The 27,987-nt window shown below is 40.9% G+C and overlaps 1 protein-coding gene across 1 annotated transcript in view; it reads right to left on the bottom strand.

Annotated features, from left to right (window-relative positions):
* The window catches only part of LOC115139743 (fibrinogen C domain-containing protein 1-like), a 145,187-nt gene that overhangs the window by 102,872 nt on the left and 14,328 nt on the right, over positions 1–27,987 (bottom strand). Inside the window, exon 2 of the mRNA XM_029677473.2 lies at positions 341–500. Coding sequence (XP_029533333.2) covers positions 341–500 — 160 coding nt within the window. The remainder of the gene's footprint in view (positions 1–340; positions 501–27,987) is intronic.

Here is a 27,987-nt window from a genome sequence, read left to right as displayed (position 1 = left end):
ATAATCTGTCCTATCTCTGAATCAACCTAGACAGCTTCACTACACCCTGCCAAAATCCTGTCTGTACCTTATAGAAACGCCATGTTTGTACAAAAATGATTTGGGATGTCAGAGTACGCAAACAGTTAACACAGTTTAAATCTATTTCAATATGAAGCTATGCTTTTTTTCTCCCTCTAGTGCAATTGTGAACAATAGCCATGTCGGACATAAAATACATCTAACATATGGTTCACTGCAGCTCAAGGGATCAACAATTGTCCGACAGCTGACATGGGGTAGTTGTTCCATGCACTCATTTACTATTTCTCCTTTCACCAGCCACTATCCATAGGCCTACCATTGGAGCAGCCTTTGGGCCGAGTACTACGGACAGGTGCTCTCTGGAGGTCTGCCTTCAGCTTGCTCTTCAGGTTCCCCGTCTCCTTCTGCATGGAGTTGAGTGTATCACTCACGGAGTTCACCACCTTCACCATGTTGATCTGGCTCTCGGACAGCAGCTGGAAACAAACGCACAAATAGCCCATTGAAGGCCACTCTGGAGTTGGAAAAACAACTAAACAGCAGCCTTGTCACCTGCTATGAAGCTGCCGGATGGGGCTGGAGAAATTACTGACAGAGCTAGGATGAAATGTCCTAACAGTAACTGTTTTGAACAATGTATTTGGATGTAATGCATAGTTAGGAGTACTTGTACAGTATGTAACTGACACATGAAAGTAGTTTTTCTAAAGGATTTCCTCTGACTATAATAATCTCCAGTTGAAGAGGGCATGCAGACACCTCCCATTCTCTCATATCTTAGACATCAGGGATCATGCGATACCACGGCAGGCTCTCTTACTCGAAACACACGAGGCCATGTGATTACGTTTCCCTCGGTAGACATGGCATTAACAGTAAACCCTACACCAGTGGTTCCCAAACCTTTTATAGTCCCGTACCTCTTCAAACATTCAACCTCCAGCTGCGTACCTACCCCCTCTAGCACCAGGGTCAGCGCACTCTCAAATATTGTATTTTTGCCATAATTGTAAGCCTGCCACACACACACACACACACACACACTATACTTTACATTTATTAAACATAAGAATGAGTGTGAGTTTTTGTCAGAACCCGGCTCGTGTGACAAAGAGCTCTTATAGGACCAGGTCACAAATAATAATATAATAATAATCAATCATTTTGCTCTTTATTTAACCATCTTACATATAAAACCTTATTTGTTCATTGAAAATTGTGAATAACTCACCACAGGTTAATGAGGATGCACATAACTCTGCGATGTTGGGTTGTATTGGAGAGAGTCTCAGTCTTAAATAATTTCCCACACACAGTCTGTGCCTCTCAGATAGGTACGTGGTTGAAAGGGCATCAGTGTCTTAAAGGTACGATTTGCCATGGCAGGATATTCTGAGCGCAGCCCAATCCAGAAATCTGGCAGTAGCTGATTAAATTAAATTTTTAAAGGACCGCTTGTTGCAATTTTGATGAGGCTCTCTTGTTCAGATAACGGTAAATGGACTGGAGGCAGGGCATGAAAGGGATAAAGAATCCAGTTGTTTGTGTCATCCGTTTCAGGAAAGACCTGCGTAATTGCGCACCCAACTCGCTCAGGTGATTTGCTATATCACATTTGACATTGAGTTCATTTGAGTTGAGCTTGAGTTAATTTGCACGCAAAAATCATTACAATGATGTTGTTAATGCAGACAGAGAAGAGCTCCAACTTCTAAATCATAGCCTCAATTTTGTCCTGCACACTGAATATAGTTGCAGAGAGTCCCTGTAATCCTAGATTCAGATCATTCAGGCGAGAAAAAACATCACCCAGATAGGTCAGTTGTGTGAGAAACTCATCATCATGCAAGCGGTCAGACAAGTGAAAACTATGGTTAGTAAAGAAAACTTGAAGCTCGTCTCTCAATTCAAATAAACGTATCAATACTTTGCCCCTTGATAACCAGCACACTTCTGTATGTTGTAAAAGCATTACTGTACATGGTCGCTGCCCTTGCTTCAACAAAATTAACCATTTTCACTGTAGTGTCCAAAACGTCTTTCAAGCTGTCAGGCATTCCCTTGGCAGCAAGAGCCTCTCGGGGATGCTGCAGTGTACCCAAGTAGCAACGGGAGAAACTGCTTGCACGCACGTTACCACTCCACTATGTCTCCCTGTCATGACTTTTGTGTCATCAGTACAGATACCAACACATCTTGACCACCAAAGTCCATTTGATGTCACAAAGCTGTCCAGTATTTTTTTAATCCTCTCCTGTTGTCCTGTTCCAGTGGTTGCAGAAGAAGATGTCTTCCTTAATTGACCCCTCATAAACATAACGGACATATACAAGGAGTTGTGCCAGGCCCACCACGTCTGTTGACTCATCCAGCTGTCACGCATAGAATTCACTGGCTTGTATGCGAAACAGTAATTGTTTCAGAACATCTCCTGCCATGTCACTGATGCGTCGTGAAATGGTGTTGTTTGATAAATGCATTGTCTGTATAGTTCTTTTGCCTTTTCCCAGCCATATCAGAGGTAGCAGGAAGAATTAAGTCCTCCACAATAGTATGGGACTTGCCTGTCCTAGCCACTTGGTAGCTCACCACGTAAGATGCTTCTAGCCCCTTCTTATTAATGGTATCTCTTGCTTTTATATGGCTTACAACTCAAAAGTTATCTAAATTCTCGCTCCAAAAACTCAAGCGGTTTATTTTCCAAATTGGCATGCTTTTTTTCTAAATGTCTGCGCAAGAGTGAAGGTTTCATCGAGTTGTGAGATATTACTTTTGCACATATAACTTACTGTGGCTGAGGAAAGGCACTACTCCCAATATAAGTGAACCCCAAATCAATGTAGTTCTCATCATATTTGCTCCTCTTCGATGGTCCAACGTCCCTGTCTGTTGCTTTCCTGGGTAAGGGGGCAGTAGCTCTTCGGCTGCATCAGATTCACAACTGTCAGTGTCCATGCTAGCTGGGCTAATAACAAATGTAGAATGACTGATGCTAGCATTGGATGTGCTCGTGGAAGCAGAACAACTTGTGTCATCGATAGGTGTAGTACTTCTGGTAGTAGCAGTACTACCAGTAGAGCTGGTATGTGTCTCTATGGATGTAGGCCTTACTTTTTCTTAAACATTAATACATTTTCTAGCAAACAGAATCCTTAGCAGCTATGTTTGGCTACATATGGACCATTAGTGGAATTCCTGTGAAAGAGTAACGGTTAATGTGATTGGAAGTTAATTATTTGACTAGGCTACCTGTATTTGACAATGTGTTTTTATCCCGCTGAACACTATATGGTTACATTTTTTGGCAGTGAATCGAGGCTACTCAGGCGAGAAAAAAACTCACCCAAATGTTGGAAAATCTAAATGGACTTCAACATTTTTTTTATGTGAATCACATTTTTATTTTGCGTACCCCCGGCGGCATTGCACGTACCTGCACTGCACAATTGTGTAAAAAAATGCAATTAGGCTCTCCCTGAGTGTGAGTGTTCATTATTCAGAATGTAGGGTGTACAATCAAAAACGCATATTTTGACCAATGGTTAAAATAATATGCTAATTCTGTAGATAATCCTCTAAGAAAATTATTTGTTCAAACCTCATGTCGCTATCATAATCCAGTCAAATGTTATTTGAGTTTTTACCTATGTAGGATGGTCATAATTAGGGTAACTAAATCAATAGAGGCCACAGAAAAAAACTGGTCACAAATCTGGAAAATTGCATCATGTCATCTACTGTAGGCTGGATTCTAGCTAAAATTAGCTAACTTTGAGAAGATTTGAGAAAAATGAATTGAAATCCAAAAGGATCAGAGTTAGGCTGTACCGTTAGTTTATTTCAACCATGTGCGTGTTGAGTTCACGAGGCCAACTAACATTAGTGATGCAGCAGGTGCGTGGTATTAATTGGGGTGTGCCCTAGTGTGATCAATTTCAGCTTTGTTTGTGCAGCATGTAACTAGCTGGGAAATGAAGGTAACAACATGGCTAATATCTACTAATTTGTTCTTCAAAACGCATAAAACTAAGAATGTTTGTCTGGCCAAAAATGGTTAGATAACTAACGAGCTATATAGCTAGCTACAACACCGACCTCAACATCTTCTAATTTAGTGCTCACGTGAGCTAGCTAGCACATGTGGCAGGGTTGTCCTCGGTCATTTAGATGAACATGTCTATAGTGTGTGCTTGTTGTTCAATCCAATATGGCTTGAAATGTATTGGCCAGTTTCTTTCCTATAGATTTGAGTGGTGGTGGTAACTGTTTGTAGCTAGTTAGATAGCTAGCTAGTTTGGTTGACTTCACTGGAATATTGCCTTGCCAAACCCCAGATCCGCAGGCAAGCAGACACCTGTTACATCATTAAAGTGGCATTTGGAACAAATGGTTGATCCACACCAGGGAAGACAAAGGGGAGAGGGTATAAGGGGGCATTTTTTGTGATTTGTTTCTTTATTTTACAGCAACACCATAAAACGTTTGCAACTGACTTTCACTTAAATATTACATTGTGTGTAATTGCATTTTGCAGCAGTTCACATGTTGGTGAAGGTCCAATACCAAAAATGCAAGAAGTTCATGAAGTTGCAGCCTGAGTTCTCTTATGGAGATTTCATCAATCAAGGTGAATATATGAACTGTCTGATGTATTTTCGTAACTGAACCCTTGTGGCTTGATTTGGGTCAGACCCATTCTGTTGCCACCTAGGTGGCTTATCTCTCTGTATTCTGATTGGTCTCTCTTTTTTGTAGTCACTATGCAGAAAGCCATTTACTCTACCAGCTGGGTTAAGATGGATGGCACGGAGTACAGAGAGGGACTGTTAGTTTGTAGTTATGAGAGCCTTGAGAGCCTTTATTTTGTTCCTTTGTTTGACAAGCGTTAAAAATGGCGCTGGAGCAGAAGGCAGAGGTTTTAGTGCCCCTAACCAATTGTTTTTTTGTTCGTTTATCTGCGTTGTTTGTAACTTATTTTGTTACTATTTTTGTACATAATGCTGCCGCTACCGTCTCTTATGACCGAAAATAACTTCTAGACATCAGGACTGCGATTACTCACCACAGACTAGCGGAATCCTTTTTCTTCTTTCATGACTCTGACGAGCCCAAGGATATATGGCTCCCTCGGGAACAGGCCCCGACCAAGTGATCTGCGTGAAGAGGAGGCGGAGAAAGAGAGGCCGGAGGGCGGGATGCCTTCTGAGGAGTAGGAGGCGATCAAATAAAACCCCACTCCCCTCAATTCTGCTCGCAAACATGCAATCTTTGGACAATAAAATGTACGAGTTTTTGGGAAGATTAAACTACCAGCGGGACATTAAAAACGAACATCTTATGCTTCAGGAAGTCGTGGTTGAACGACAACAATATCACCATACAGCTGGCTGGTTATACGATGTACCGGCAGGATAGAACTGCGGCGTCTGGTAAGACAAGGAGCGGCGGTCTATGTATTTTTGTAAACAACAGCTGGTGCACGATATCTATGGAAGTCTTGAGCCATTGCTCGCCTGAGGTAGAGTTTCTCATTATAAGCTGTAGACCACACTACCTACCGAGAGAGTTTTCCTCTATATTCTTTGCAGCTGTTTACATACCACCACAGTCAGAGGCTGGCACCGAGATATGAGCTGTATTCCGCCATAAGCAAACAAGAACACCCTCAGCCAGAGGGGGCGCTCCTAGTAGCTGGGGACTTTAATGCAGGTTAACTTAAATCAGATTGACCTAATTTCTATCAACATGTTAAATGTGCAAACAGAAGGAAACAAACTCTGGACTACCTGTACTCCACACACATACAAAGCTCTCCTTCGCCCTCCATTTGGCAAATCTGACCATAATTCTATCCTCCCGATTCCTGCTTACAAGCTCATTTAAATCAGGAAGCACCAGTGACTAGATCAATAAAAAAATGGTCAGAGGAAGCAAATGCTAAGCTACAGGACTGTTTTGCTAGCACAGACTGGAATATGTTCCGGGAATCTTCCGATGACATTGAGGAGTACACCACATCAGTCATTGGCTTCCTCAATAAGTGCATCGATGAAGTCATCCCCAAAGTGACCATACGTACATACCCCAACCAGAAACCATGGATTACAGGCAATATCCGCACTGAGCTAAAGGCTAGAGCTGCCACTTTCAAGGAGCAGGACTCTAGCCCGGAAGCTTATAAGAAATCCTGCTATGTCCTCCGACGAACCATCAAACAGGCAAAGCATCAATACCGGACTAGGATCAAGACGCACTACACCGGCTCTGACACTCGTCGGATGTGGCACGGCCTGCAAACCATTACAGACTACAAAAGGGAACACGAGAGCTGCCCATTGACACGAGCCTACCGGACAAGTGAAACTACTTCTATGCTCGCTTCGAGGCAAGTAACACTGAAACATGCATGCAGCTGTACCGGAAGACTTTGTGATCACGCTCTCCGCAGCCGATGTAAGACCTTTAGACAGGTCAACATTCACAAGGCCGCAGGGCCAGACGGATTACCAGGACGTGTTCTGTGAGCGAACGCTGACCAACTAGCAAGTGTCTTCGCTGACATTTTCAACATCTCCCTGTCTGAGTCTGTAATAGCAACATGTTTAACTTCTTGCGACTATCAAACCCGGATCCCGTGTAATCATAGAGCCTCAAACTAATTAGCATAAAGCAGCGGACATAAATCTTCCTACAAAATCTTCCTATTCATGAAAATCACAAATGAAATATATTGAGACACAGCTTAGCCTTTTGTTAATCACACTGTCATCTCAGATTTTCAAAATATGCTTTACAGCCAACACTAGACAAGCATTTGTGTAAGTTTATCATGGCATAATGCTATGCTAGGCTCTGCTGGCAGCAGGCAACATTTTCACAAAAATAAGAAAAGCAATCAAATTAAATAATTTACCTTTGAAGAACTTCAGATGTTTTCACTCAGGAGACTCCCAGTTAGATAGCAAATGTTCCTTTTTTCCAAAAATATTATTTTTGTAGGCGAAATAGCTCCCGTTTGTTCATCACGTTTGGCTGAGAAATCGACCGGAAAATGCGGTCACTACAACGCCAAACTTTTTTCCAAATTAGCTCCATAATATCGACAGAAACATGGCAAACGTTGTTTAGAATCAATCCTCAAGGTGTTTTTCACATAACAATTCGATAATATATCCGTCGGGACAATTGGTTTCTCATAAGAAGCAATTGGAAAAATGGCTACTTGTGTACTTTACGCAAGATTTTCTGTGGGAGCCATCATGTGACCACTTGCTAAATATGGTCCCTTACGGCTATTCTTCAACATAAAGGCGTAAAAAGACGTCACAATGCTGTAGACACCTTGGGGAATACGTAGAAAACGTAAGCTCATTCGTAGCTCATTCACAGCCATATAAGGAGTCATTGGCATGAGGCGGTTTCAAAAAAATGCGGCACTTCCTGATCGGATTTTTATCTGGGTTTCGCCTGTAACATCAGTTCTGTTGCACTCACAGACAATATCTTTGCAGAGTGTTTTCTATCCAAAGCTGTCAATTATATGCATAGTCGAGCATCTTTTCGTGACAAAATATCTTGTTTAAAACTGGAACGTTTTTTATCCAAAAATGAAAATACTGCCCCCTAGTTACTACTGACCCGTAGCACTCACGTCTGTAGCAATTAAGTGCTTTGAAAGGCTGGTCATGGCTCACATCAACACCATCATCCCAGAAACCTTAGACCAACTCCAATATCCATACCACCCCAACAGATCCACAGATGATGCAGTCTCTATTGCACTCCACATTACCCTTTCCCACCAGGACAGAAGGAACACCTATGTGAGAATGCTATTCATTGACTAGAGCTCAGCGTTCAACACCATAGTTCCCTCAAAGCTCATCAATAAGCTATGGACCCTGGGACTAAACACCTCCTTCTGCAACTTGATCCTGGACTTCCTGACGGGCCACCCCAGGTGGTAAGGGTAGGTAACAACACATCCGCCACCCTAATCCTCAACACAGGGGCCCCTCAGGGGTGGGTGCTCAGCCCCCTCCTGTACTCCCTGTTCACTCATGACTGCACGGCCAGGCACGACTCCAACACCATTATTACATTTGACGATGACACAACAATGGTAGGCCTGATCACTGGCAACATCGAGATAGCCTATAGGGAGGAGGTCAGAGACCTGGCCATGTGGTGCCAGGACAACAACATCTCCCTCAATGTGATCAAGACAAAGGAGATGATTGTGGACTACAGGAAAAAGAGGACCGAGCACGCCCACATTGTCATCGACGGGGCTGCAGTGGAGCAGGTTGAGAGCTTCATGTTCCTTGGTGTCCACATCAACAACAAACTAACATGGTCCAAGCACACCATGACAGTCGTGAAGCGGGCACAACAGAACCTATTCCCCCTCAGGAGACTGAAAAGATTTGGCATGGGTCCTCAGATCCTCAAAAGATTCTACAGCTGCATATTATTATTATTTTTTACTGCTCCTCTTTAGTTACTTGGTACTTTTATCTCTTATCTGTATTTTTTTTAACTGCACTGGCTTGTAAGTAAGCATTTCACTGCAAGGTCTACATCTGTTGTATTCGGCACATGTGACTAATACAATTTGATTTGATTTGAGTAATAGATTATTGGCAACTATGTCAAGAAAATTGCATAACCTCATCTTAAGGACTTCCACTTGTGTGAAATAGGAACTCTGCAAATACTCTTGTTCTCATATAATACATGTACTGAGGCGCCTGTGATGCACTGATTTCATTTGGATGCACTGTGATGCACCGTTTTCATTTTAATGCGGGTGTGATGCACTGTTTTCACAGTAATTGGCACCTCGGTACATGCACTATATGTGATGCACTATTTTCATTTGAATGTGCCTGTGATGCAGTGTTTTCACTGTGATGTGCCTGTGATGCACCTTTTACATTTTAATAGGCCTGTGATGCAATGTTTTCATTTTGGCCTAAATAAATTAAACAAAGCCGAGTCACTACTCTTGTAAGGAATCATTTATTGTTCCTGTTTAAGTCACCTACAAATTGCAGGCTTGATTTATGAGTGTGAGAGAACCAGACAAAATTGTTATTTCCTAGTGTGAATATTTAGCACTTTCTGGTGTCAATTCAGCTCCAGGATTCATTCTCAAGAGTTGATCCTCAACACTGTAAGGTGTTGCTGCTCAATTCTGAGGGTGTTGAAAAAAACTCTCTCATTTGAACACCGTCTGAGGTGTTATGTTGTAACACTCCAGGTGTATCAAAGAGAACACTACCAAAGTGTTAAATTAACACTGAGTGGCCCTCTATAAACACTGGGTAAGTGTTGAAAAAACACTTTTATGGGTCATTTGAAAAAAAACTGAAGTGATATCTTACACTCAAGAGTGTTTCACTATGAACACTACAAAAGTGTTAAATTAACACAGAGTGGACCTACAGTACCTGTCAAAGTTTGAACACAGCTATTCATTCAAGGGTTTTTCTATATTGTGGAATAATAGTGAAGACATAAAAACTATGAAAGAACACATATGGAATCATACAGTAACCAAAAAATGTAAAACAAATCTATGTATTTTATATTTTGTATTCTTGATAATGGGCCTCTGTATGCCTATGTAGATATTCCATAAAAAAATATGCCATTTCCAGCTACAAGAGACATTTACAACATTAACAATGTCTACACTGTATTTCTGGTCAATTTGATGTTATTTTAATAGACAAAAAATGAGCTTTTCATTCAAAAACAAGAAAATTTCTTAGCAACCCATAACTTTTGAACGGTAGTGTATATATATATATATATATATATATATATATACAGTGGGGAGAACAAGTATTTGATACACTGACGATTTTGCAGGTTTTCCCACTTACAAAGCATGTAGAGGTCTGTAATTTATCATAGGTACACTTCAACTGTGAGAGACGGAATCTAAAAGAAAAATCCAGAAAATCACATTGTATGATTTTTAAGTAATTAATTTTTTCCAGGTGTCGCCCATCTTCCCCCTTATGGTCTGGGTTTTTATACTTGTCTTTTCTGTCTGTTGGTGCCAGTTCATCTGGTTTGTTCAAGCCTACCAGTGGTTTGTGTCTCAGCTCCTCCTTTTTCCAGTCTCTCTTTTCTCGCCCTCCTGGTTTTGACCCTTGTCTGCCCTGAATTCGAGCCCGCCTGCCTGACCACTCTGCCTGCCCACCTTTTTTTAATATATTTTTTTATTTTACCTTTATTTTACTAGGCAAGTCAGTTAAGAACAAATTCTTATTTTCAATGACGGCCTAGGAACAGTGGGTTAACTGCCTGTTCAGGAGCGACAGATTTGTACCTTGTCAGCTCGGGGATTTGAACTTGCAACCTTCCGGTTACTAGTCCAACGCTCTAACCACTAGGCTACCCTACCTACCTGTACCTTTGCTCCCGTCTGGATAACCTACCTCTGACTTACCTGAGCCTGCCTGCCTGCCTGCCGTACCATACCTTGGCCTCTACTCTGGATTATTGATCCCTACCTGCCTTGACCTGTCGTTTGCCTGCCCCTGTTGTTACAATAAACATTGTTACTTCACACAGTCTGCACTTGGGTCTTACCTTCATTCCTGATAATGTCAGGGTAGGAGTCAAGAAATGTGCCTAGTTTCCTCGAAAGTACATAATGTCATGATTCCAAAGGTATACAACAATACAAATAGCAAGTTCGTTATCTCACATCTTGGAAAAGATGTGTAATGTACTTCTTGTTGATTAAATTAATGGTAATGTTGTGTTTTGAGCTAGCGCCCAATTGACTCCCATTCACTCCTTGAAGGAGAGCTCTCCTTGTCCAAGAATCACCCAGAAGTCACCGTCCGGCCCATTGACGTAACATGGGCAATGTACACAATGTTAATATGATTCCAATGGAGTTTCCCATCTCCTCAAAAGTATCTCTGGCTCTGATCAACTAACGAAGAGACACGAGAGAGCAGTTAGCTACTTTTGGTCACTAAACTCTGAAAAATCTTAAGGAACATTCAACATTTTCTTTTGGGTTTAAACACTTCTGACACCATGTTATGATCTTAGTCAGATACGACTGCACAGCAGAGCACAAGCAAATTGCTCAGCTTCAAAATGTTAGTGATCAATTGAGTAATACCCAAGCCCTACCCATACCCATACCCTAGTTATTGATTTTAAAACAGGCACTGCCTGGCCCTAACTCGATGTATAATGTTGGGGCTCGTCGGTCTCGGGTCGGGTAGCAGAGCTTTACTGCAGCAATCTCATTTTTGTTTCCCATGTCGAAAATTCTGTGTTAATGCTATTGCAGACAAGGCCTTCACCCAAGCTGGGTATTCTAATTGTAAGTATGCTATTGATAGTACCAAAGGATTCACTAGGCATGCAAAGAGCATTTGAAATGCACTGCATTGTGGAAAGAAAAACAAGTTTGAAGTGCTATGGGAACATCAGTGTCAACACTGGCAAGAAATTGCATGTATTTGTTGGAGCATCCTTGAGTTCCTTGTTTCAAACCAGTAACCACCAGTAACCACTGAGGGGGACAAATGACACGAAAGAGTCAAGAGGGGAGGGTGGCAGTGGATTTTTTCTGTCTATGATGGAATATATTCTCAGAAAATACAAGGAACTTGCCAAGATGTTGAGCACCATACCCCACAATACTACATACTGTACAAGTCACACAATATTTCAAATGAAATCATAGTGGGGGATCCAAAGCTACATGCGAGAACTCATTTTCCACTTTGACAAACGTGTTCCCTCAGCACAAGAAGCATGCTACACCCGAGGAAAGCTCAACTAATCCACTTGTCATTTAAGGGATGTCTTACAAAAAGACTTGGGGGGGAATGGAATGATCGATTACTCAGAAAGTTCCACAGAGCATCAAGGAGGTTGCAACTCTTCTGAAAAGGTAATAAACAATCTAGCTGGTTAGTTTTTATTCAAAATCTTAATGGTATAGCCAGTGGCATCATTCAGCAAAAATCTAGGACATGGAATGGCAAAATGACTTCCATGTGTGTAGGGCTCTGTCCATGGTGCTGATGGAGCGCAGCGGAGATTTCGAGCCAACCTTACACTTCTTGGTAAAAAGCACTCAATGGTGTTGGCATTTAAACTTTTATGTTTGTTGTGGTATAGTGTGATATAAACAAAATTCCATATAATTCCAATGCAATAACCAAAATGATGCCCCTGATTATTAGCTACATATCGTTTTATTTCATCATACAAATAGATCACTTCTATTATGGTTTTTGTGGTTGTTAATGGAACCGTGCATATTGGTTGTCTGTTTATGGTAGGCTGGCATTGCTTAATTGATTACGTGGGTGGAATTTGATCCACATAGGTGTATTGTGACATATCACAACGTGTTGCTGTGCTCATGAGCGACACGGTTTTCCATGCTTGAAGCAGGCCTTTTGACCCATGTGTTTTGCAAGACAGCTGTGCATGGCTGCAACTCACTGTAGTAGGATGTTTTTGTCATTTGGATCTCCATTTCATCTTTTGTTTACTGTTTGTTTACTGTTAACGCAACTAGCCTAAATATAGATTGTGTCGTGTCTTTATCTATCTGATATTTTGCTTACTAGGCCTCTCTGATACCGCTGTTTTGTTCTGTTCACATTCATTTGTTTGCATTCGCAGTTGTGTCGATATTCTAAGCCGAACTGCTATTCAGTATTTTTATTTGCATGTATGAATAACTAGCTACTACTTTCCACATTTAGTTTGCATTATTTTGGTAAGACAACTGTGTGTACGGCTGCATTGACGCAGGCTGTTTGTAGTAGGTGAATTACCCAATCTATTACCAAAACGGCCTCGCTTTAGTGTGTAGGGCGCTGTCCACTGTGCTGATACAGTGCAGTGGAGATAGGCTACAGATTTCGCGCCAACCTGTGATTATAAAGCACTCAATCAATGGTCTCGGCATTTGAACTTTATGTTTATTGTGGTATAACGTGGTATAAGCTGAATTCAATATAATTCCAATGCGAGAACCCCTCAAAATTGTGCCCCCTCACCGACTCCAACTGCCTCCTTAGTCACTTTATCCTGGCGCCGGGTCTGTTGCCCACGCCTGGTCTACAGTAAGGTGACATCGTCAAAGATGGTGGATAAATGAAGATAGTGAACTAAGGCCATTTACCGTTGAAAAAAAAGTTATGTTCCAGTCTCCTTAACTGGGCGTTTCCCATAGACACCAATGCAATAGCATCTGGGTATCGTCTACTTAGTTCCTTGACTTTCATTGAACAAGAAACACCCCCCAAAAAACAGCGAGTGAGGTGTCTCGCTTTCCTCTCTGACATAGGAACTCTTTAGAGACCCACAATGCCTCGGGTTTGACATTGATGACAGCGCACCTCATGATCACTCTCGGCTCTCTGCACAGATTCCCTCTCCCAAATGCCCCCCACCCCCCCACCTTCCCCTCGTCCCCCTCCCTAACATGCTTCTATAGCAATGGCACTAGCCTGTCAATCACGAGTGGGCCTCAAACCACAACGCTGGTATGAAAAATACATGCTATTAGGAGTTTTCTCTGCTCATCTCCTCTAATCTGCTGAAGCCCTCTCTCTCGCACAGTAGCGGGTCCTACAGCAGTTTGATATACTGTACTTTGTGAACAATAATATACAGAATGGAAGACTACGAGCAGAGATTCGACAGTATCTGTAGTTCCAGAAATATTGTTGTTGTTTTGTAAATTTGGGCCACGATACATTTTGTCACTGTAGAAATGCTCTAGGATATTATTTGCTTGAACTCTCAGCTTGTAAAAAGTGATGTAGGCCTACAATTCTCATTAAAACATATGTGCCCTAGAACGAAAGAACAATGACAAGGGGGCGCCAAATATAAAAATTGCATTGTGCTCTGAGCTTCAGTTATCACTCCTTTTGCAGTTTTTTTTACAAGTGAAAACTCATCCAGAGGTCTCTCCATTAAAATCAATAACTAAATTACCCCACCTCTCTCTTCTTTCCTCCGAAATGTTTTTCGTATCTCCCTCTGGGCACTATTATCAACACTGTCAAATGGCTCCACAGAAAGCACTGCCTGGAAAGCACGACACTCCTCACTTTTACCTGATACCTTGTCTGAAGGAGAAGGCCTTGGATCTCTTCTCTAAATGTACATTTCGCCTGACAGTGTTCCTACAGCTTAGACTATGTGTCTCCGACACTCACTGTGTGAATGTGACTCTGCAGCAGAGTTTGGCTGGCTGTCAATGAGCAGATGCCACTTGGAGACGGGAGGGGGAGAAGTGCCAACCAGTGTTAATTTAACGGCTAGGGTGACAGATGAGTCAAGATGAGTCGAACATTCTTCTTGATTCCGATGACTTTGCGAGGGAAGACATGTTTGTTTCTGTGACAGAGGCTATAATCACCACAGCCCTGATGGAATGTAGCACTGTAGCAACAGACTGGGTATCTATTACCTGTAGTGATCATTCTAATGAGGTCACTTTGATAATGAAGTGCCAGTAGGCATCAGGGCTCTTGCAGGACTTTAAATTGACAGTGGGAATCAAGGTAGTTAACAGCACCACCCCCTCTCCTTTTGGAATCCCAATCCCTTTCGTATTTCATTATTTAGGACAGTCTAGTAGAAAGGAGACAGAGAGACAGATATAGAGGTGCAGTCAAATGGGAAGGTCTCAAACATGTTTAGAACCCTTGGGGGATATGGTCTGTAGTTGACAGAACTACCACAATTTTTTTATATATATTTTTTTTTATTTAACTCGGCAAGTCAGTTAAGAACAAATTCTTATTTACAATGACAGCCTACCAGGGAACAGTGGGTTAACTGCCTTGTTCAGGAGCAGAACGACAGATTTGTACCTTGTCAGCTCGGGGATTTGATCCAGCAACCGTTCGGTTACTGGCCCAACACCACTAGGCTACCTTACGCCCACGAGACCAGACTGACACCATCCACTTCTACCACAACTGTCTAAAAATCCACTTTCAAAGCCCCTATATCTCACACTCTCCTTATGACATACTTAGCTGTTATAATTCCCCCTGATACAGGGTATAAAAGACAGTAGGTTAGGAAAGTAGATCTCTTTTTTCATTCTGTTCTATAGTTGAATCCAATATTACAGAAGTTGAGCGAGTTTGCAAAACGTTAGAGGTATGAGAGGAGATACAAACACAAAAAAAATGTGTTCCTCTGGCAGACCTTGATAGCTTTGACAACTGGGCTATGGATTATGGTTATTGTCTGCATCCTGACATACAGTACTCAGTACTCTGGTGAAATCTAGGCTCTAGTTACTGTTGAATGGATCTTGAAAATTGTGTTGCTTTGTATTGTGCAGTTCTCCTGCTGCTACACACTATTAAAATAGAAAGACTCAAAACACCATCATTGTGCATTAAAACCATGAAAACTAGTGAACCTAAGCCAAGATCTGGTGTTTTAATGTAAACCCAATGTAGGTGTTACGACACACTGAATGTATTTCAAAACAGAACGGAAGTACTCTGAAACACCAAAGTGGTACTTGAATTTAAGAGTGTTGTGAAAACACTTTTTGGTGTTTCAGTAGATGTAAATGCTAGCATTAAAACACAAAAAGAATGCTTTTGCAGACTGTCTCTCATACAATAAAATGGTTTTAAACTTCAAATGGAGTATCTCATAAATATTGTTTGACGAGGATTTTCATGATGACACTGGGAATTGAATACTTTCCCTAGTGTAGACTTTGACAATCTCGTTTAAAATGGAGTTTGGAACATCGGTGTGTCACACATCGGTGTGTCACAACGGGTAAATAACGGTTGTCCATTTGCCCACGAACATGGGGTGAACAGCTGCGGTGATGACTCTCTATCCAATAGCATAGACAGTGAGACAGATCTGCCTAGCAGCTCCGACTTTGTTTACATATGTCAACACGTCACACACTTTTTAAACTTGAGAAATAGTGCACCAAACACCTTAGTTAGGATGTAAAATTACACAACTAAAACATCCTCTGCAAAATTAATCACAGATTCCTTGAGGTATCATAGATTCATTCTGGAGATTCTTTTGGAGAGTAAAAAAGGCTTCCACATCTACAGTGTCTCATAGGGGACAAACATCATTAACCAAATGCAGAACCACACCTACAAGACTCAAATAAGTACATCCATGCATACTGTACTTATTAGTTATAATACCATGCAAAGGAGAAGAGTGTTAGTCAAAGGCTTGGGCTGCAGTGCCTAAGTTGACTTTGCACAAAGTGGTATGGTGATTTGAAGCCGTGATTAGTAGATTTTTGAACATGTCTTGAGTTTGTAAAGTGATACAGTTTAGCTACTTTAAACACCTTTTCAGGACAAGTTCCCAGTTGATATACCAAAAGCACTTCTCTACTTACTAAGTATTCATATTTTACACAGAGATCAGGGGTCGTTCTACACTGATGAATGGAACATTTTGAAGGGCCATTTCCTGGACCTTAAAAGTCCACAGGAAAAATGTCTGATTCGGTTATACGTTATAGATACAAGTGTGTAGTTGCTTAGTGAAAAAGTTTCAAAATGCAACCTATTTTTGTTTTTGCAGCCTTGTCTGCTTAATGCAGTCAGGTTTCGTCTCATAGGGGATTTGTGGCAGGAAATCTGACATTTTAAAGGACTGTATTTTTAGAGTGCATTAGTCCACAGCCAAATCATTGTGCATGCACTCTGTACTTATTAGAGTTACAATACCCTGCAAAGGAGAAGATTGTAGGTCAATGCCTTTGGCTGCAGCGCCAAAGTTGACTTTGAATAAAGTTGTATGGCGATTTGGACCAGTAATTACACCGAACAAAAAAACGAAACATGTAGAGTGTTGATCCCATGTTTCATGAGCTGAAATAAAAGATCCAAGTAATGTTCCATTTGCACAAAAAGCATATTTCTTTAGCACAAATTTGTTTACAGCCCTGTTCGTAAGCATTTCTCCTTTGCCAAGATAATCAATCCACCTGACAGATGTGGCATATCAAACCGCATGATCATTACACAGGTGAACCTTGTGCTGGGGACAATAAAAGACCACTCTAAAAAGCTCACTCTGACCATTTTACTCACCCTAGTAGAGTTGATTAGGCTGTTTATGCTATCTAGAGTGCTGCTGATGGCAACAATTGAATTATGCTTTTCTTGCCAACGTTCATTGACACCAGCCATATTCAATGGATGTTGAGCGTTTGTAAATGTGTCAGTTATTCTGCGCTCTGTCACACTCAGATGAGAGCACTCTGAAATCAGAGTAGATAGCCAGAGCAAATTTACCAGCTACGTCTATCAACAGCTGTCACAGTGATATCATTAATATTCTATTGAAATGGATACTTGCATAGTAGAGTCTTTTGTTAAGACATGTAGCTAGCTAGCTAAACAATGAACCATAATCCCAACTCATGACTGTACTACCCTGCATGAATCTTATATTACTACACAGATCATAAATGTAACGTTAGCTAGCCAGCCAGCTAATAGTAAACTTTAACTTGAAATGAAAACAACCTTCTGACAAATGTAGAAACATGTAATATCAGAAAATGTAGCTAGCTAGACTACCTTAAGTGTATACATGGATGGATGCTTCTCCCTCTCTGTCATGGATGCCATGGTTGCCCTTAGTTTGAAGGTGTAATTCGGATTTCAAAACTCGGTCCTCCAGAAAGTGGAGAGCAACAATAATGCAATTCTACAACGCAATATGTATATTTTAAAAAACTGTGTTAGACAGGATTACCAAACATACTGACCAGCTTAAATAGACAGAAACATGCTACACGGCAGACCAATCCGAACTCATCTCTCGGCATGTTGTGTTTACGCATTTACAGATGGCATACAAATTTGTTATTAAGGCACATGAAAGTTCCAGAAGGCATTTCTGCCAAAAAAGTATAGTTTATGCCTAGTTTCCTGAAACGAGTCAGAAATGTGCAGTTTTGTCACACAACATAATGCCAAAGATGTCTCAGGTTTTGAGGGAGCGTGCAATTGACATGCTGACTTCAGGAATGTCTACCAGAGTTGTTGCCAGATAATTTAATGTTAATTTTTCTACCACAAGCCACCTTCAAGGTAGTTTTAGAGAATTTAGCAGTACGTCCAACCGGCCTCACAAGCACAGACCATGTGTATGGCGTTGTATGGGTGAGCAATTTGCTGTTGTTATAGTTGTGAACAGAGTGCCCCATGGTGGTGGTGTGGTTATGGTATGGGCAGGCATAAGCTACGGACAATGAACACAATTGCATTTTATCGATGGCAATTTGAATCCACAGAGATACCGTGACGAGATTCTGAGGCCAATTGTCGTGTCATTCCTCTGTCGCCATTACCATATGTTTCAGCACGATAATGCACAGATCTGTACGTAATTCCTGGCCTGCAAACTCACCAGCCATTTCACCAATTAAGCATGTTTGGGATGCTCTGGGTCGAGGTGTAAGACAGTATGTTCCAGTTCCCGCCATTATCCAGCAACTTCGCACAGACATTGAGGAGGAGTAGGACAACATTCCACAGGCCACAATCAACACCCTGATCAACTCTATGTGACGCTTATAAGAAATCCCGCTATGCTCTCACATGAACCATCAAACAGGCAAAGCGTCAATACAGGACTAAGATTCAAACCTACTACACTGGCTCCGATGCTATTCGGATGTGGCAGGGCTTGCAAACTATTACGGACTACAAAGGGAAACCCAGCTGCGAGCTGTCCAGAGACGCGAGCCTACCAGACAAGCTAAATTACTTTTATGCATGCTTAGAGGCAGGCAACACTGAAGCATACATGAGAGCACCAGCTGTTCCGGACAACTGTGTGATCATGTTCTCCATAGCTGATATTAGCAAGACCTTTAAACAGGTAAACATTCACAAGGCAGCGGGCCCAGATGGACCACTACACTGGGATTTTACTTGGAGATAACGAGAAAACAATCATATTACCAGCTACCTAGTTGACAGCCCTCAAAAACCAAAACATTTACATTATTCTCTCCTATTTCAGATATCGCTATTAGATAGGGCCTCTCTGCAACTTCTAATGTAGTTAGATATAAATCTGGCCATTTACAGTGTAAAATAAACACTTTTTCTAGCATTGAAAAGTGGAATAATGTTTCACAATCAAGAATTGTTCAAATGGTTTATTTATACATCCAGAGTTATAAATTAACAGAGGCCCTACAATACAGAGAGAGAGAGAGAGAGAGAGAGAGAGAGAGAGATTTTAAGAAAACACAGACCTTATTTATATATAGGCCTAATATGTTAGGCCTAATAGTACAACCGATGACCCTGCAGTTATGAATTGGCTTGCAAAGTGACAAAGTAGCATTTTATTATCTAAAGTTTTTCACTCTAACATTTGAGAAAATAAATGCTCTTCAAATTGTCAATAAGAGTATTTTATTTTGTAAAGTTAATAATGAAAACATTTACATCAAAAATACGAGAGCTAAATTGAATAGGCTAACTCCACTTTCAGTCACCATGCCAAAATTCACAATTTGCTCTCTCCTATTCATGAAGCATTGGTGTCAGTTGTTACTATGGAAATTGAAGATGGCGCAACCATACACCTCTAATAAACATTGTTCAAAATAGAGTTTTCTATGTTATATGTTTAGTATTAGTGGATTGAATACATCTATTTGCTCAGCTTAACTTCCTGAAGTGATTCCATTCCCCTTTAATTTTAAGAAAAATGTGAAAAAAAGTGAAGATTGTCCCACCTTTCAAAATTCCATGTGGTATATTTTCATAGCTTAATCACTTATTCATTTTACCTATTGATATGTTTATTAATTGTATATTCATATGACAATTTATACTTTTAAAGCATTTGATAACCTAATTATGCATTCACGTACTATCATCATTATTGCTTGTTATTTGCCATTTCTTCCCTTTAGAAGAACATGCATACACACATACTACATTACCCACCGACTGGCCAATCCTAACCAAACCCAATCATGACAAGAATCACAGATTAATGCCAACTGTACTGTCAACTGTCAATCATATCATCACTCAACTGTACTGTGATTCAGTACACAGTACAGTTGAGTGATGTAGCCTTAGAAATAAGGTTAATGAAATCAATAACTTGCCAACATCAGATAACATTCATATATTAGCCATTTCTGAGACTCAATTGGATAATTCATTCATAGAAGAGACAGAAATGCTTATGGGGGAGGTGTTGCTGTATATATTCAGAGCCATATCCCTGTAATGTTTAGAGACGATCTTATGTCAAGTGTTGTGGCTGCAGGTTCACTTAGCATATCTAAAGCCTTTTCTTTTGGGGTGTTGCTATAGGCCACCAAGTGCTAATAGTCAGTATCTAAATAATATGTGTAAAATGCTTGATAGTGTATGTGATGTAAACAGAGAGGTCTACTTTCTTGGGGACCTGAATGTTGACTGATTTTCATCAAGCTGTCCGCACAAGAGGAAGCTTCTTACTGTAACCAGTGCCTGTTCGGGTTATTAATCAACCTACCAGGGTGTTTACAAACACTACAGGAACAATATCATCCATATGTATCGATAACATTTTTACTAATGCTGTAGAACTTTGTTCTAAAGCTATAGTTGAGGTCAAATGCATTTAAACTCAGTTTTTCAAGATTCCTGACATTTAATCCTAGTAAAAATTCCCTGTTTTAGGTCAGTTAGGATCACCACTGTATTTTAAGAATGTGAAATGTCAGAATAATAGTGGAGAGAATGATTTATTTCAGCTTTTATTTCTTTCATCACATTCCCAGTGGGTCAGAAGTTTACATACACTCAATTAGTATTTGGTATCATTGCCTTTAAAATGTTTAACTTGGGTCAAATGTTTTGAGGAGCCTTCAACAAGCTTCCCATAATAATTTGGGTGAATTTTGGCCCATTCCTCCTGACAGAGCTGGTGTAACTGAGTCAGGTTTGTAGGCCTCCTTGCTCACACACGCTTTTTTAGTTCTGCTCACAAATGTTTTATAGGATTGAGGTCAGGACTTTGTGATGGCCACTCCAATATCTTGACTTTGGAAGTATGCGTGTGGTCATTGTCCATTTGGAAGACCCATTTGCGACCAAGTTTTAAAACCTGTTAGGGATAGGGCAGAATACGGCCCCCTTTGGAGGAAGTGCGTGCCCATAGTAAACTGAAAAACAATCTGTCCAAAATTGCTAATATATGCATATAATTATTATTATTGGATAGAAAACACTCTAAAGCTTCTAAAACCGTTTGAAATATGTCTGTAAGTATAGCAGAACTCACAGGGCAGCCATTCTCCCAAACGATTTCTCTCATCAGGAAAGTTGGGCCAACTTTGACGTCATCGCCCCCACCCTTCCCAACCAGCTATGAATCTGGGATCAGTTTCTATGTCTTCGGCGAGATGTCTTCTTTCAATAGGGCGTTTCATCATGAAAATCCCGCGATCTTTCACCCCTTGGCGGGCAAAAACCTTGGTGTCACGCGAAAATACATGCTCTCTCATGCGCGCGTTGCGCCTGGAGTGCCCTTTGTTCCAGGAATCACGACACGATGTCAGTTTGTCTGTTCGAGTTGAGAATTGTTTTGCACGTTTAGAACATCCATCCTAAAGCTTGATTCTGCACTTAGTTTGACCAGTTTAGTCGACATATAATATGTAATTTTGAAGTTTTGATGCGCAACCCCTCGAATTTTGGCTGCATTTCAGCCGGAATTTGTCGCGTTTGCTAACACAAAGACACATGAATTGAAACCAAACAATGTTTTGGGTAAGTACGACTTTTTCCACTACATTATGATCGAAGACCATCAAAGGTAAGGGAATATTTATGTGGTAAATTTGTGTTTCTGTTGACTCCAACATAGCGGAGAAATATTGCTAATGTCTGAGCGCCGTCTCAGATTATTAAAAAATGAACGATTTCTGTAACGTTAAAAAGAAATGTGGCAAAGCGATTGCATTAAGAAGGAGTGTATCTTTCTAACTATATGTAGAACATGTATATTTAGTCAAAGTTTATGATATGTATTGCTGTTATCTGGGGGGAGTTATCATAATTTCTCCGGACATTTTTGTAGCATTTTTTGAACATGGCGTCAATGTAAACAAAGATTTATGGTTATAAATGGCATATTATTGAAAAAAACATAAATGTACTGTGTAACATGTCCTATTACTGTCATCTGATGAAGATTTTCAAAAGGTTAGTGAATTATTTTTCTTTTAATCCTGCTTTTGTGATTGCATCTATTGTTAGACAAAATGGCTGTGTCTTTGGTGGTGGTTTGACATAAATATGTGCTATGTTTTCGTCGTAAAACATTTTAGAAATCTGACATGCTGGCTAGATGAACAAGGTGTTTATCTTTCATTTGAGCTATTGGACTTGTTAATGTGTGGAGGTTAAATATTTCTAAGAATATTTTTGCATTCTGTGCGCCATCTTTTGAGTTGAGCGTGGAGGGGGGGTGCCCTAGGGGATCGTGGTAGCGTGAACAATTTTTAACTTCCTGACTAATATCTTGAGTTGTTTCAATATATCCACATAATTTTCCTTCCTCATTAAGCCATCTATTTTGTGAAGTGCACCAGTCCCTCCTGCAGCAAACACCCCCACAACATGATGGTGCCACCCCCGTGCTTCACGGCTAGGATGGTGTTCTTCGGTTTGTAAGCCTCCCCCTTTTTCCTCCAAATAAAATGATGGTCATTATGGCCAAACAGTTCTATTTTTGTTTCATCAGACCAGGCATCAGACATTTCTCCAAAAAGTAAAATTTTTGTCCCCATGTGCAGTAGTCTGGCTATTTGGTGGAGGTTTTGAAGCAATGGTTTCTTCCTTGCTGAGCAGCCTTTCAGTTCATGTCTATATAGGACATGTTTTATTGTGGATATAGATAATTTTGGATCTGTTTCCTTCAGCATCTTCACAAGGTCCTTTGCTGTTGTTCTGGGATTGATTTGCACTTTTTGCACCAGAGTACATCCATCTCTAGGAGACAGCATGCGTCTCCTTCCTGAGAGGTATGACGGCTGCGTGGTCCCATGGTATTTATACTTGCGTACTATTGTTTGTACAGATGAACGTGGTACCTTCAGGCGTTTGGAAATTGCTCCCAAGGATGAACCACTGAGTTTGAAGTTAGGCCTTGAAATACATCCACAGGTACACCTCCAATTGACTCAAATGATGTAAATTAGCCTATCAGAAGCTTCTAAAGCCATGACATAATGTTCTGGAATTATGCAAGCTGTTTAAAGCCACAGTCAACTTAATGTATGTAAGGGAAGACCCCCCTGTATTGGACAAAAATGAATGGCAAGTCATTGGCAACGGACAAACCATATACACATTGTCCAATACCACCCAATTCGGCGTTGATTCATGCAAAGTGTATTGCAAATGCCATATAGCAATTGCCAGTTGTAACACTTTAAAAATTCAACAGGTGGCGAATCCGCTCCACCGTGGTTTTTCATATTGGATATGTAACCCAAGTCAACGTCCAAAAGCAAAATTTTGAAAAAATGAAATTTTTGTAAAAAACTTATCACCCCTTAAAAAAGTGCTTTCTGGACCGTTTTTCGAAATTCTTTTGATTTTTTTGTCAATTACACATGTGTAAGAACTGTATGAATATACTTTTGTCCAATTTTATTATCATATTTTTTTTTTTTTTTTTTACATGCGCATAAGGAATATGTTTTGTCCATTTTCAATATGATTTCATACGAAGTCAAAAGTCAAAAATGTCAAAATTTTGTAAAAAACTTCACACACCCTTAAAAAATTGCTTTCTGGACCGTTTTTCGAAATTCTTTCGAATTTTGTGTAAATTACACACGTATAAGAACTGTATCAACATACTTTAGTCGTATTTTATTATCATAATTTATTTTTATTTTTTTTAACTTGTGCCTAAGGAATTTTTTGGGGGGCCAAATGCCATAAGAAATTTGACATGCTCAAAAATCCTGCAGAAATGCAAAATTGACTGGCCTGATGAACTCGGGATGGCCGGGCAGTGATAGTTGTTCCTTTCCATCACTCGTTGTGTTGATTTCATCATGTCCATTTGGTGATGTTTTTTTCACTATAGAATCATATTGCAAATGCACGTGCATTTGCAATATGTTTCAATGGGCATTTACCATATGAAATTTGACATGCTCAAAAATGCTAAATTTACTGGTCTGATGAACACAGGATGGCCGAGCAGTGATAGTTGTACCTTTCCATCACTCGTTGTGTTGATTTCATCATGTCCATTTGGTGATGTTTTTTCACTATAGAATCATATTGCAAATGCACGTGCATTTGCAATATGTTTCAATGGGCATTTACCATATGAAATTTGACATGCTCAGAAATGCAAAATTGACTGGCCAGATGAACTCGGGATGGCCTGACAGTGATAGTTGCTCATTTCCATCGCTCGTTGTGTTGACTTCATCATGTCCATTTTGTGATGTTTTTTCACTGTTGAATCATATTGCAAGTGCACGTGCATTTGCAATATGTTTCAATGGACATTTACCATATGAAATTTGACATGCTCAAAAATGCTAAATTGACTGGCCTGATGAACACAGGATGGCCGAGCAGTGATAGTTGTACCTATCCATCACTCGTTGTGTTGATTTCATCATGTCCATTTGGTGATGTTTTTTCACTATAGAATCATATTGCAAATGCACGTGCATTTGCAATATGTTTCAATGGGCATTTACCATATGAAATTTGACATGCTCAAAAATGCTAAATTGACTGGCCTGATGAACACAGGATGGCCGAGCAGTGATAGTTGTACCTTTCCATCACTCGTTGTGTTGATTTCATCATGTCCATTTGTTTATGTTTTCTCACTTTTGCAAAGTCACTGTGCATTTGCAATATGGTTCAATGGGCATGTACCATCACGATTTTGTCATGCTATAAAAATCCTGCAGGAATGCAAAATTGACTGGTCTGATGAACACAGGATGACCGGGCAGTGATAGTTGTTCCTTTCCATCACTCGTTGTGTTGATTTCATCATGTCCATTTGGTGATGTTTTTTCACTATACAATCATATTGCAAGTGCACGTGCATTTGCAATATGGTTCAATTGGCATTTACCATATGAAATTTGACATGCTCAAAAATGCAAAATTGACTGGCCTGATGAACACAGGGTGGCCGAGCAGTGATAGTTGTACCTTTCCATCACTCGTTGTGTTGATTTCATCATGTCCATTTGGTGTTGTTTGTTCACTATAGAATCATATTGCAAATGCACGTGCATTGTTGTGCAACTGGTAACCCAAAAATAAAAATATGGTTGTAAATGCATATACCGGTCATTCTGATATTAATGCTCGCTATGGGAACACAGGATGGCCGGGCAGTGATAGTTGTTCCTTTCCATCACTCGTTGTGTTGATTTCATCATGTCCATTTGGTGATGTTTTTTCACTATACAATCATATTGCAAGTGCACGTGCATTTGCAATATGGTTCAATTGGCATTTACCATATGAAATTTGACATGCTCAAAAATGCAAAATTGACTGGCCTGATGAACACAGGGTGGCCGAGCAGTGATAGTTGTACCTTTCCATCACTCGTTGTGTTGATTTCATCATGTCCATTTGTTTATGTTTTCTCACTTTTGCAAAGTCACTGTGCATTTGCAATATGGTTCAATGGGCAGGTACCATCACGAATTTGTCAAGGTATTAAAAATCCTGCAGGAATGTGAAATTGATGATTCTGGTTCATCTCAATGGCTCGTTAGGGTTGATTTCAGAATGTCACTTTTGGTGATGGTACCTCACTGTTTAAACATATTGCAAATGGACAAGCGTCACCAGCAAGTCACCGTCCATCAGTCAATTAGATATCATTCTGACACCAAACTGATACAAACTGACACTAAACCCACTTTTTCTAACTCGGTTAGTAGCCAACTATCACATACTTCAGAGCTGGCCCAAAATTCACAACGCCTTCGGTTCAAACCATTAAAAAAACATAAAACACATAGTTACGTTCTAGCTGCGGGTCCATTTCTTATGTTATGTGTAGGCCTAGCTGAGGCGACCCCGAATCCCAAGTTTCGGCTCGATCGGTCATTTGGTGTCCGAGCAAAACCCTAATTGGTGCTGAAAATCCACTTTTTTCTATGACTTGCTACGGGGTCCTTGAATGAGCTATCGGACCGAAACGTTGGGGTCTGTCTATATGGGCCGAGACGGTCGCAATGCACCTAGTCTTGTGTCTCTGAGACATTTCTAAATGTCGCCATTTTCGTAATGGTCAAAATGAATTGAAGTCATTGCAAATGTACGAAGCTGTTTCTCGGTCCGAGAACCGTCTAGAGCCACGTAACTCACCACGCACTATCGACCTGAGGTCTAGAACAGGATTCTAAAGTTTCGGAACGCTAGGTCTGACGGTTCTTTAAAAGTTCCAACAAGGTTAACTAATGCAGGCAGTGTATGTCTCTACGCACCCCAATGGGTCCCTCCTTCCAAGCTGTGTGTGTGTGTGATTAAGTTTTCCTTTGAAATTTTATGGGAAAAATGACTGATTTACAGTTCATGGGGGTTGCCTAATCACATATATGAAGTTTTGGAAAGATCTGACTTTTTTAACCCCTCGAAACAGCCCAAGAGACACCAATTATGGCACTTCCGGTTGGCACAGGAAGCTATAAGTCAACACATATCCTCACTGGGGTATGCTTTTACAGAATCCTGAGTTTTAAGTCCTTACGTTAAGAATTGACTGATTTACACAGGGTTGAATGCACTATGTCTATCAAACTGCAGGCAGGGTATGGAAAAACACTTTTAGGGTGATTTTAACCACTTCCGGTTGGTCCAGGAAGCTTAGAATCAACACAGGTAGACCTCATACTGGCCTGATGGACTGTTACCAAAGACAGGTTCATACGGCATTCATAACCCATATAGACTTCAGGTTGAATTTAGGGGTGCAGGCAATGTATTCCTATGGGGAGACAAGTCAATGCAAACTCTTTGAAGTAAACACCTTCTTTTAACTGTTAAGGGTTAATGCCACACGGTCAAGGTTAGGCTTGCACGGATCGGGAGGACCTCAGGAACGTACCCGAGGTCAAATTGTGCTTCTCACCCTAACGGTTCTCTCACTGTCACCCAAAAGCAAATGACATTGAGGGCCAGCCTTCCTTTTGCGCCTTCTTTTTTTCAAGGTCGCTGCACTCAGAGCGAGCTACGGTCAAGCGGGGCGTCTCGTTGAACTCTGCACAGTCTGGAGACTATGGTGATGCCATTTTTTGTGTTGATTTCAGAATGCCATTTTGGTGATGGTCCCTCTCCGTTTAAACATATTGCTCCCTTACCTCACCTCGCTCATCAACTCATCCCTGACCGCTGGCTACGTCCCTTCCGTCTTCAAGAGAGCGAGAGTTGCACCCCTTCTGAAAAAACCTACACTCGATCCCTCCGATGTCAACAAATACAGACCAGTATCCGTTCTTTCTTTTCTCTCCAAAACCCTTGAACGTGCCGTCCTTGGCCAGCTCTCCCGCTATCTCTCTCAGAATGACCTTCTTGATCCAAATCAGTCAGGTTTCAAGACTAGTCATTCAACTGAGACTGCTCTTCTCTGTATCACGGAGGCGCTCCGCACTGCTAAAGCTAACTCTCTCTCCTCTGCTCTCATCCTTCTAGACCTATCGGCTGCCTTCGATACTGTGAACCATCAGATCCTCCTCTCCACCCTCTCCGAGTTGGGCATCTCCGGCGCGGCCCACGCTTGGATTGCGTCCTACCTGACAGGTCGCTCCTACCAGGTGGCGTGGCGAGAATCCGTCTCCTCACCACGTGCTCTCACCACTGGTGTCCCCCAGGGCTCTGTTCTAGGCCCTCTCCT

The sequence above is a fragment of the Oncorhynchus nerka genome, linkage group LG13, assembly GCF_034236695.1.
Source record: "Oncorhynchus nerka isolate Pitt River linkage group LG13, Oner_Uvic_2.0, whole genome shotgun sequence".
NCBI lineage: Eukaryota > Metazoa > Chordata > Actinopteri > Salmoniformes > Salmonidae > Oncorhynchus > Oncorhynchus nerka.
This window is presented reverse-complemented; position numbering and strand designations above follow the sequence as displayed.